Genomic DNA, 13,153 nt, shown 5'->3' with positions numbered 1-13,153 from the left:
TAGGAAGGGCAGAGATATCATGATAATTGGTCTGGGAAAAAGGGGGCTGGGGCAGCTCTCTTGCTCTCTCAGCTTTGGAGAAAGATGGTCGGAGCTGCTGCTTAGAGAGGACTGGGGGGGAGGTGTGAGAGGAGGGAAGGAATTCATGGCAGCCACCAGAGCCCAGCCTGGTCCTGCTTCTTCTGCCATGGGTGAGCCTCTGCTTGTGAGAGCAGCCACCGAACTAGGATTTTATTAACATTATTAGGATGCTATTAACAGCCTCATTTAAAAAAAGCCTTTTACTATCTGCTCCACTGCCTCAGGAGAAAACCTTGGGACCCCAGCCCTATCCTCTTTCAGGGAGACTCTGGGCTCCAGAGCAAGGCTGCAGCACTTTCATTCCTCTGCCACTGCTCTGAGCTTTTCCTACAGAGTAGCATGGCCCCCCTGCCTGCTGGGACACCCCGTGGTTCCAGCCACAGCCTGCCCTGAGGTTCCAGCTGGTGCTCTGAGGTTCATGCTGGGGCCCACTCTCACCAGGCCGTCCGCCATCACCGCGTGAGGCAGTGGCGCACAGCGCCCCCTGCAGGCGCGGGGGAAGCGCTGCCCTCACCCGGCCCGCCGGGAGCCAGCAGCGCCCCTGCCGGCCGCCACCGGAACCGCACCGATGGGAAAGCGCTTGAAGAGCGGGAGGAGACTGCCACGGCATTTCCGCTCTGCTTCGCTGTCGCTGCCACTGCTGTCGGCCTGCCTCGCTATACACACTGGCAAAGAGCTGCTGTTCTGTTTCTCGTATCTTTGCCTGAAAGGCCCTTAACTTCAGAGTTAAAATAATTCAGTGGGAAGTGCATCATATCCCCCATTCCAAGGGAGGTTCCCATCTTTCTTGGCAGACACTTGACTTTCAAACCAAGACACCATGTTAAAGTATATGACTTGCCTATATTACTTCACAGGTATCTTCAGAAACGGTGATATTTTCTGCGAAATGCTGTTATTCTGTCCCAGATTCAATATTTCCATCGTTAGGCATTCCACTAAGTCTAATTTAAGAGTGCTGTAACAGGAGAAACAAAGAGACATATAGGTGGATGAAGACACTGTTTCAGACCCTGGTAAGATTTGATATAAATTTTCACTTCACTAGTTTGCTAATTTCAGTTTTTTACTGCTCTATTGTTAATGAACAATAAGATTGTGGGACAATTGAGTTTATGATGACAATTTTTTCAGTCTGAGAAACATTAAGGATAAAACTGCTGTCCTGAATCTGAAACTTTTTCAACTCTTACCACCCACTCTGTGCCAGAATGTGATGAAGATTGATGGACAGACAGAAGGAGAAACCAGAATGCTTGCAATTTACAGCAATGCAAAGAAGAAAGGGAAAGCTTTCGCTGTTGAGATCACCACAAATCCCTCTTTCTACAACTCAAACTGCTCTGAGTGGAACGTCACACCTGTTCAAATTTGATATAAACCTTTGGTAACTCCATAAGCTAAAGCAGAGAAGAAAACTATGCAGAAAGAAAAATCTTTGACATATAACAGGAAAAAGGAATCCCTGAAAACAACAAAATTGACCACTTCCTTTCGTCATCTTCCAGTACCCTGAAATAACAACTTTCCATAAGAGAGTATATTTAATGAAGACATCATAAGACCAATCTAATCATAAATTAATTTGTTAAATCAAGGCACACAGTTTTACAGATTAATTTAAAAACTCCAGATATGCAACTACTCATCTCTCATCTACTATAGATTTCAGTATGCTTTTATAAAAACCACAACAAAATTAAGATATGAAGAAGAGTTTAAATGGGCGAATTTTCTAGTGGAATATCCCAAATTTTCTCACAGTCAGCTTGCATGAGTGTGATAGCCCTCTGAAACCTAGACTCAGCCTTCAAGAAACAAAACCTGAAGAAAACATGTGCATTCACGGCTAATTAAATACACTGAAGATATACAAAATACATCAGAATCAAGAAATAAAATCCTGCCCAACTTGTTGATTTTGCTAGGTGAAAAAGCATGAAACCCCCTACTTTAAATTTCAATCCTTTCCCTGCATTAAGTAAAGACCATCTTTGGGTCTCTCATTTTAAAATTCAAATGACTTCAGAGTCTTAACCTGGTCATAACTTTGCAGCAAGCACATTCTCATAAAGTCATCACATAAACTCACCATTTAATTAGCCTATACATAATCAATTCATTAAATCATGACAAAAAATTGCACTGGACAATTTTCCTTAAGAAGACATTGGTATGATGATTGGTAGTGGCTAAGACTACTGTGGCTTAATAATTCTCGTCTTGTGTCTTAAAGGTATTCTTCCTTAGCTTTATAATGCTTCTGCATGCTTTTGGAGATTTGTTGGCCCAAGGGGGAAAAAAACCCCAAAAATATAACTATTTTCACAAATATATAAAGAGTTTGAAGCACAGTAAGTTTTTACTTTCTCTCACACCTCAAAACAAGCTGTTGTGTATTTTTCTAGGGATCAGAGGTAAAGCCTGACCTTTGTACTTTTTTTATCTCCACCTATAGCAACAAACACTAAGACCAAACAGGTACTAAAACATAATTAGCAACAACTGAAGATATGCTGAATGCTAAAACTCTTTTCGATATATCTGATAAATTTTGCATTTCACTGATTAAAATTTTCAAGGTTATTTTTCATTACATATTTGAATTGTGAGAGACTGAAATGTTATGGTTAATGGCTCTTAACAGTAATAAATGCCCAAATATTTCTAACTGGAGGTGAATAATGCATTTTAAGTTTTGAAAGATGGAGTTGTTTGAAAGAGTAATATAGTGTATGTTTGACTAAGATAAACAGATTCATAAAAGTAACTGATAGAGCTCTTAAAACTTGCCATGCCAAGGCTAATATAGATAGATGTGTCTCTTTGAGGGAAAATAATCAGTTAAGTCAGCAAAACCATGCATAAAAGCTAAAAAATACTTTCTACTCTTTTTCTATTTTCCAATCACTAGACTGCTAGAGAATAAAGCCTAAAATAATAACTCACAAATTTGAAAAAAAAATTCCATGCTGACTCCAGTTTGTATCTATGACTAGGCACTAACACCACCGAGTTCTTAAAATTCTCTTAAGAACATAGTAACTTAACTGCATAATTCCTATCAGGTGGTTGTAGATATTTGTGCTAAGCCCTTAGTTAAGAGCTTCTATCCTTTTTCCCCCAATATTCCTGTCAGAAACCCTAAAAAATAATAATGAATGTTGTAGGAAAAAGTTGCACAGCCAGGTATTTAAAAAATGTAATTATTGTAAATGCCATGGAGACCCATAAGAAATGCCTTTTACAACATAGAATGTGATAGCAGAACTGACAAATATAGAGAATCCATGACCTGTCTACTAACCCAAATAAAACTTTATCTAGCAGGTAAAAATAAAATTCATATTTTTTTAATAGAAAATTATGGAAGTTAATGAAGTCTACCCAAAAAAGACTCTATGTTCAATTCCTGTTCAAAGATGTGAATTTCCCACTAGGAAGTCTGCTGAAAACTTACAGATAAATAAACAGATATAGGAAATAAAAACTTTTGATAAAGGGCATGCTTTTGCTTAAAGTAAGTTAAATGCTGTAAATTAGAATGTTTCATGAAACTTTTCTGATACTTTGACTCAGATCTGAAGATAAAAACCCCATGAATTCTAGCTAGCATATTCACAGATAACGATATAGAAAAGTAGAGGAAGGGACTCCTTGAGGAACATTAAGGGAGTTCTTTCCAATGATATTTTAATTAGGGCTACTTAACCTTGAAAAAATAAGCCAATTTAAGAAGTGGGAAAGAATAAGGTATTCACTGAATTTTCAAAGTATAGATCTGATAACACAGAAATCTTTACTAGATATGAATAGTACTGCTATAGTTGCTGAATCACTTATTTAAAACACACTGAAATATTCCTTACACAATTTAAGTCTAGCAAGTTTTATACAAGGGAAGAAATATGCAATGAAGTTAATTCAAAACTACTTACCAATGACCTTTAAAACAAGGGGTAGCAAATGTCACTGTCTGGCAGCAGAAAATGTAGATTTAAATGGGTTGAACGCCTATTCCTAAAATCTATTCCTTATTCAGCATAAAAATACAAGGTCCTGAGATTTAAGTACATGTCCAGTAGAGGAATAACATTTCTCTCCATTTATGAAAAGGCCCTCAAATATTCAAACAAGAAAGTACACAGTATTGATATACAAATTACTAACCTTGTTTGTCGTCCCAATATTCAAGTTTCCAATAATCAAAAATATATAAAGTAAGAGCTTGTAAAACTTTAGCAAATTCTATGCCATTACCAACACTATGAAGATATGATGATCACATGGACTCTTAGACAGCTAAAAAAGTGTGCACAGTTAAGTTTTTACCAAGATACTGGTCAGGTTGGTATCAAACTGAAGGTGATGTTGATAAAATAAGACATTTACACTAAAAGGTATATGAACATTTTACTTCAAAAAGCAACAAAAACTGTATCCACTATCTCAAAAAAGATCTATTTGTGTATACGTCTGTCTTAAACATAAAGATTTCATTTTTAGAGCGGGCAGGAAGGTCACAAGGAAGGCTAGGGTCTATTTGGAATTAAATCTGGAAAGGGATTTCAAAGACATTGGTAGTAAAAGGAAGATTAGGGGAAATGTCGATCTGATGCAGAATGTTGTACGTGTCCTACAGAGGACACAGAGAAGGAGGGGATACTGAATGGCTTTTTGAGTTTAGTCTTTACTGCTAAAGGTAGGCCTCAGGGACCCCAGATGATCTCCAGAGGTCCTGTCCAACCCATACTACGCTGTGATTCACCCTATATTTAAACTGTATTTGTCCATTAAGAAAAATACTTCAAAAATAGATTTCGATTTTTTTCCCCAAAAGTCTCTGCATTCTGAAAGTGTTCAGAAGAAAATTCTTACCCATTATTTACAACCTTTACTTCATAAACAAATTGTGAGGCAGAGGTTATCTAGGCTTCCAGTGAATGCTAAGGCATGAGTTTATGAAACAGAACAGCTACAAAAGAATAAAGGCAGATCTTAGTTCCTCAACTAGCCTGAAAACTGGCATTCAGTCATGTAAGAGAAGAAGATTACTAGCCATGGCATGTGTTTACAGAAATGCAGATACAAAGAAAGAGCAGTAACAGATGAAAATTGATGAAACAATTGCAGATGAAAACAGATTGAAAACACTGAAATGCTATTGACAAAAATCAGATTCCTAAAAGTTAGAAGAGGAAATTGGGCATCTAAGCATATGATGGAGCTGCAAAGTTCAAGAAACACTTAGATCTCCAAATTCCTTTTTCTACTTTTAGGACTTTAGTTTCAATGCATAAAAAGTTTTGTAAAGGAAATATAAGTGTCTAAAATGGAAATTTGAAAATAATTTAAATATTACTATGTTGTAGACATGATATATTAATAAAATAAATCATACACTATTAAAATGGCATGACCATCCCAATACCAGGGTAAAGATATTATATATTCAAAATAATTAGAGGTTTTCTCTGAAGCTCAATGACTGAAGTTCTTATAAAAAATCAGTGATTTCACCTTGTTAACTTCAATTATACTAGGCATAAAACAAATCCCTATATGACAGAGACATTCTTCAAATCAGGTCTGAAGTCCATTTCTGAAAGTATTTTTGCTCTGTTTAAGGAGAGTGGCTGGAATAAACAAGAGAGAAGCTGAATATGTGCTACTACTTAGTTGCTCAATAAGCCTTGAGCAAACTGAACACACTCTGTTCTGATTATAAAGATGAAATGCTTTCTTCAAAGGCAGCTTGATTTCTTCAAGCACACAATCTGTCTGTTGCAGAAAATAGGGACAATATTTTCCCAGCCATAGCACAATTTTCTTCATCCATCATAAGTCATTTTCAGGCAGGCATATGTGTTCAAGCATAAGATTCTCATATTAGAATGAAAATGATAGGGATGAGTGCAGTATCACTCTAGAGCAGCCAACACATGAGAGGAGAGACAAAGAACTAATTTTTGTTTTTGTAGTTCTAATGCTTGCTATGGCATTTTCCACACACGTATGAATATTTCAATGTTACTAAGATAACCAATAGGTAAAGGCAATATAAAATAATTCATCATATGTCACAGTGAATTATTTTAATGGAAAAATTATGTACTGGCATCAATATATTTGAGTAGAGATAATATGTTTAGAGTGCAGATAATCAGACATCTAAAGAAAATAATTACATTAATGAAAAAGCATTATTTTTAACTTACAAAAAAGACTCAAGATAATAGCACTGTCATTTACAGCATTTCTGCATCTTAGAAGTGCGAAGTCATTTATAGCGCAAACTCACTAAACGTGCAGACAAGGCAGAAGCAAAGAACCCAATGGTTGTTGTACCCAAATATAGAAAGTTGTAACTTTTTTGTTATTGCTTATGATGCAGCTGGAAACTGTCTGGAAAAAAGTCCTGATCAAGATCAGTCCCAGAAACCAATTTTGGTACGAAGTTAGTAGTTTGCATAGCGGAAATCTTTAAAATAAAAAAGTATCATTCCAACATATTTAGTTTGTTTCCCAAAGCTGCTGCTAATTTTATGACTGCAGCATTAACACACACATTTAAAATAACCTGCGAATGTCTGAACCTAGAGTATTTACTTCCGTATGCTGCTGGATTTGCATATTTTCAAGGTATCTTGCTGTCCTTGGTTATACACGTTTTTTAAATGCATGTGTGTGTGTAGGTTTTTTTCCACAATATGGTCTGCAATATTATACATAGTGTCAATATATATTTTACCGGTTTTGGCATTAACAATTCCTTTAATATTTACCCACAAAAATTATATAGGTTTTATTTAAGGTACTACATTTTTTGCTGATGTTTCTCTTTTTTTCCTTCCTTTTAACTTATCTTAAATATTCTGGGACAGGTTAACCTTGATGCATGCATTCATCTTTTCACCTAATATAAAGATATTTTATACAGTACATTAATCATTGTGACTGCAAAATTAGCCTTATTAGATTGCCATTTAAGTGTCTAAAAATAGCACTACGGTCAGAGTGCTTTTGAAATAGAAGTAGACGGAGAAATGCAAAAGCTCATAAGATAAGTTCAGAAATTTTATGTTTTAAATGTCCTAAATAAATATTAAAATGTCCTCAGAAGTGGAAATTTATGCATGCAAACAATTTCACAAAGGCATTTGCAGAGCAGTCCTCGGCCTGTATTATTCCACCCAAGATTCCTTGTATTTCTTTCTTCATACTTAATTTTTCATATTTCCCTTGAAGCTCCTTTTATACCTCGAGTTAAGACTATTCTCCTCCTTTGCTTTTTTTCCCGCCTATTCCTGCATTCCCCTACATCTTTCCCCAGTCAGAACAAAAACAAAAACCATCAAATGCCCCCTCCATCAGCTCACAGACAACACCAAGCTGGGCAGATGTCTCGATACGCTGGAGGGTAGAAAACTCTACAGATGGATTCAGACAGGCGGGACTGACGGGCTGGGGCCAGTTGTATGAAGAGATCGTAAAGATCTCCTAGTCCAAACAGCCCTGCCATGGGCAGGGATACCTTCCATGAGAAGTGGTTTCTGTCACACATTTCCTCTTTAAGGGGGCGACTCCTCACACTCTTCTGTACTTCAGCATGTGTCCTCTCCACAGACTGCAGCCCTTCAGCTACTCTAGGGGCCGGTGTGGGTCCCCCATGGGGGTCATTACTATATGCTCTACTTTAATTAATAGATAAAGAGGTTTGTCTCTTTCCTGTGACTAACAAAAGAAGTGGCAGGCAGTCTGAAGTCACGAAACTCCAAAACTGTACCTATGGAAAAGGTAGTGATGGAGTACCCATTGAAATGATCTATGACTGGGCTTGCAGAAGGAAACCACAGAAAAACCTTCTGGATTCAAAAAGTAATCAGCAGAAGTCCAAAAAAGTAGCATATATAAAAGTAGCAGTCTTTTGCTACTAAAGTGAAGCAAATTATGACCAAGAATGATGACTCTGCTCTCTAAGGAGGAGGATCATAGCAAATATGAATCACTGAGTCTAAGATAGAGTCACCAGCTTTACCAAAACAGTGCATTCTCTAAACTCACAATGTGATTATCACAGAATACCTGTGATTCGGTATTTCTTAACCTTCAACTTTGCATAATTGTGAGTTGTTTTACACCATGAGAAGTCTCAAATAAAATAAAAAGCCCCAGCTCCTTTAAAAAGAAAGTTGTGAATATGTGTAGCAATGCATAGGCAATTAATTCTTCATCATCCATAAAATTATCCTACATACCATTAAAATAGTAACTGTTACATTGAAAATACTTCTGTGCAAATTCACAGGGTTGCATATATTATGATAAAACCAACTTACAGTTTTAACTTCAGCTAAGTTTAATTAAACAACCAGTAGACTCAGAATCTAAATGTATGTACAAAAATAAACAGATATAAACAAATTTGTCTTCTAAAAGAAAATTTACTAAAATAGTCATAATTTCCCCACATTTTAGCTATTTTTCTCTGTAAGTTTTGACTTCTCTCTTTGGAAATAATTTTTAAAGGGAAGATTCAAAACAAATAGAAGTGAAAACTCAATTTCAGCTATGGAATGGATAAATCACTATTCTCACAGGAAAAAAAAAAACTGAAGGCTGAATATATGTGTATTTCCAAAGATGTGTCAGAGAAGAAACAATCACCATTAAATCAAAGAGGAATTGCACTTATTTTGTTCCTCAAAACTCCTGCTAATTAATAACATTGAGATGCTTTTCTCCATGAGTTAGATGGCTCATGTTTTCACGGAAATTGTCAGCCATGGAAAACTTGTTGTTCAAACTGTGAGTTGCTATACTTCTTCCCCCTCTTAACTCCTCTCTTTTAATCTCTTTATCTTATTACTCTCGTGTTAAAAGATGAGCCATTAGTAAAGTCAAGGAGAGAATACAGCACAAAAACTCTTGTGATACAAAACTATGAAATTAGGTAAACCCAGAAATTATACTAGTTGAAAGGATCTGTATACACAGCCCCAAACTGATAAATATAATTACAATAGGAGATTCTTCACCACTAAAATACAAGTGATGATATCTAGAATTATGAGGAAGAATACAAATACAAATCAAGAGGACAAATGAATAGCAATACCTCTAATAAAAGTAGTATTTCCAGACATAAGATCTCCTAGCACTTCTTGACCAAAACTTAACATATATTTTTATGATGTGTTACTGTATACCACGTGATGTCTGACAGAAGAAAAGTGAAAAGAATAATCATTTCCAGAGAAAATAATCTGAAAATACACAAAGAGATTTGAGGCCTCTGCTCATTTTAAAGGTAAAAAAAGAACAGGGCAAAAGATTGGGCTTGGGAGTTTGAACACTGCTGCATCTGAAACTACATCCTAATGAATAGGAACATAATAAAAAGATTGAATATAAAAGGGCACAGCATGTGTTGCTCTAACACTTCCATATTTATGGTAAAATTAAAGAAAATATAATATTGAGTTGAATTGATTTCTTTCTGAAATTCAACTAATCATTACCAAAGGGAATTATTTCTGTGCAAAAACATGTATTTTACCACTAATAACAACTATTTCGCTTGAGAATTATATCTCGACTGAAACTGTATCAATTACTGAAAGAGATAAAAATATTGATTCTGCTAAAGTCTGACTGAAAAAATCTTACCATAAATACCAAGAAGTGGGCAGAAAATACTTACAGTTAACTTTAAAAAGACAGTGATAGTAATACCACTGAGAGCAGAAATCAAAATGTATGGCTGAAATAAGAAAAACTCTATTGTAGAACATATAGCTAAATATACTTAACAATACTTTATCTATAGTGAAAGGAGTCCTATGAATTAAAAATAATGGAGTTAGTCTTTCAAAAACTCTTCTAGTAATTAAATTACTTTAAGCAATAAATAAAATCTACATAAAATACAGACTTCCTCCAGTTATGAGACAGCAAGTAAGGCATATATTTAGGACATCAGTACAGCAAGAAAATGAGAACACTGAGAGCAAAATATGTTGCAGGAATAAACGCTATTCACCATGATGCCTTCTAAACCAATTCCCAATATACAGAAAAGTGAAAACAAATATTTAATAATTAGCAGCAGGGAAGGGACAGAGGATAATCCCACCTAACATCAGAAATTTTACATCCAAATTCAGCACTAACACACAATGAAGTTTTATAGGCAAAGGAAGGTGAAACATGGTTCATTTCAACCCAAGCAAGACACCTCTGGTCAGAGGAGCCAGCCTTGGAAAAAACTACCCACTTCACTCACTATTGAGAGAGTTTTGATAACTAGATAATTTGCAGATGTGTAGACAATATTCTTTCACCTCAGCTGTTATAAAATTTTTACAGATGACAAAAAAAGCTGTTATAGCTGCACAGTGAGCTTCAGAACCTTAAGATAAGCAGTAAGGGAATAAAGAAAATTCAAAACTATCTTCTGAAAAGATATATAGAAATTTGGAAGCGGTGAATTTGCAGACAAGAGATTATCTCTATTTAAGTCTACAAAAAGTGGTTATGAAGTAAAAATTCTTTTCTATAGTGAAGATTTCAACACAGGGCCCTCTGAATTGGACAACTTCCATCATTCTAACGCAGAGTAGTATTAGAAAAACCCTACATGTTACCTCTGGTCAGTAGCCTTGTAACAGGCCAATGACTCAGTTAAACATAAGAAAAAAATAACACAGCAACACAGCAGATTTTATAAAATCTTAGAGATTCTTGCCTTAATGAACTTGAGCATGTCATTTAAGAAGTCAGCATAAAGAGATAACAGTCAGAGAAAATCTATAAAATAAATAGGGATTTAAGAGTTTCACTTCGAGACTACATCTGTGTATTAGTTTAGAAAAGAGAAAATATATTCCCCTAGAAGCAGAACTCCTAAATAAAGATGCATAAAAAAGATCAATAGACTGCCCTGAATTTGATGGTTTGCATTCTTGAATTATTCATTACTGCCTGCAAGCCATACCTTCAATCTGCATTGCAATCATTAAAATAATCATTTTTTATTAAGTTTGAGATGATGGAATTGAAGCTTCACTTTTTCGCTCCTATAGATCTAACAACCCCCTTTATCCAATGTCTGCATCAGCATTTAGCTATTTTTCTTAACTTTCCTTTGATATTTTACTGGTGGCAATATTCAAGAAATAACAATCTGCATCACTGTTTGCAATACCAATATCAGATTTCAAAAGAGCAGTCATGTTAGAGACCAAGCTGCCCTACCTCTCAGATATGTTTTGTCAGTCTGTCTTAAGATGAGCAAAGACAATATTGTAGCAGCTTATGCTCATTTAACATTTGGAAAATTGATTGATTTTCTTACTCCCCACAGCCATATGGATTAGAAACTCATTTATTTCGCTTTGTTATGAAAACACAATCTGAAGCGGAAGTATGTAGCAAATTTAAAAAGCAGGATAATTATGCAACAAGTAAAACACTGCATAATCTCATTATACCATAGACAGGTTTTGACAGTAAGAGTGACAAGAACATTTTGAATTAAAAGTCAACAAAATCAAAATGCATAAAATGAAATACATTTTAACATAATGTTTAACTGCAGCAAGAAATAAGTGAAGTCTAAGGCTTAGAAAAATTTAGAAATTAATCAGCTCTATGCATGGAGAACAGAATTCACTTGACAGGCTACAATAACATAACACAAGTTCCAATATTCTTCCTCTAGTGCAAACTGCCAATTATTGGGGATCAAGGAAAGATGCAACCCTTTACTAAAACTATATAATCCACTTTTTCATAATCTTTTGGACATAATTTCTCAGGTGTTGTACCCTTTGCCCTCATTTATATTTATGCAAAAAGAAAATTATGATCTTATTAATGGCTTATTAATCATCATTAATATTTACAAAGCTAGTCAGAGAAAAGCAGGTTACAGCATCAAAAACTAGACTCTGAATTCAATGACCAAAACTTAAATATTGCTTAATTTATTTATTTTTTGTAGATGGACTGGGATTTGCTTGTTAAGATTTTAATTTCTTTGTTTGCTTCATTTTATTCTTACAATAAGTTTAAATGTTTTTATGTACAAAAAATGCACAAAAAATAAAGGAAGTGTTTTGTTTTGTTTTATTTTTTAACTGTAACTAAAAGCCAAGTTTCATGCAATGGGATCAATACTTTTGGGAAAAGAAGTTTGCCATACATAGTAAGACAAAAGAAATTTTGTCGTGCATTTGTAATCCTCAGAATAATTCCTTGTGTCTTAATGGAGTACTTCTGTGGCTAGGTTTTTGATGTTTGTTTGCTTTTTACTGTCTTTCATCTTTTCAAGAGCTAAATTGCTTTGTATATTTAATTATCTAAACATTTTTAGTGTAGCTCTTTATGTTCTACAGCTTTGCTTAGATTTGCAACAATGCGCAGTAAGTCGCCTTTAAGTCTTTTGCAGAAACATAATTTTCATTATTGAAAGAACATACCCAAATGCTTTCTTCTTGACGATATTGCTTCCAATTCTGTCCACTGTCACTGAACATCAGAAGGTAGCTTGTTACCCAGTCTGAGCTCCCATAACCACCTTGAGTAGCAACAGCAGTAATCTCGGTTCTTTCTCCAAGATCAATCTGAAGCCACTGATATTTATTGGACACAAGTGGAGACCAGCCACCAGCACCTTAAAAAGAACAAAAAAGAGTGAAAAGTATTCCTAAAAATAAGCAAGTCAGCACAAAACTTGTACATACAAAAATAATTTCGTTCATTTGAGCAACAGTATCTAATGAAAAATATCCAGCATTCTTCATCTCGTTTTCAAACTAGATGACTGTTAGGAGTCCTTACCAGCTCAAACAATTCAATGATTCTCAGCTATAGTTGCACCAAAACTATTTTGATATTATTTAGCAAGTATTCTGAAAATATATACTAGATTACTAAATATTGGTAACCAAATATAATTATTCTGAATTATAAGCGATTCACACACTTTTCTCGGTCTTGAAGTTCTACAATAAATTTTACAGAGTAATTTTTACCAACCAGACTCTACAAGTAAAAAAAAAAATCTGTT

General features: G+C 35.0%; 1 protein-coding gene across 1 annotated transcript in view; it reads right to left on the bottom strand.

The window, feature by feature from the left end:
* Positions 1-13,153, bottom strand: part of CNTNAP4 (contactin associated protein family member 4) — a 198,436-nt gene that overhangs the window by 112,493 nt on the left and 72,790 nt on the right. The window contains exon 3 of the mRNA XM_058043764.1: positions 12,564-12,757. Coding sequence (XP_057899747.1) covers positions 12,564-12,757 — 194 coding nt within the window. The remainder of the gene's footprint in view (positions 1-12,563; positions 12,758-13,153) is intronic.

The sequence above is a fragment of the Melospiza georgiana genome, chromosome Z (genome assembly GCF_028018845.1).
Source record: "Melospiza georgiana isolate bMelGeo1 chromosome Z, bMelGeo1.pri, whole genome shotgun sequence".
NCBI lineage: Eukaryota > Metazoa > Chordata > Aves > Passeriformes > Passerellidae > Melospiza > Melospiza georgiana.
Note: the sequence above shows the minus strand (reverse complement) of the source record. Positions and strands in the feature narration are given on the sequence as shown.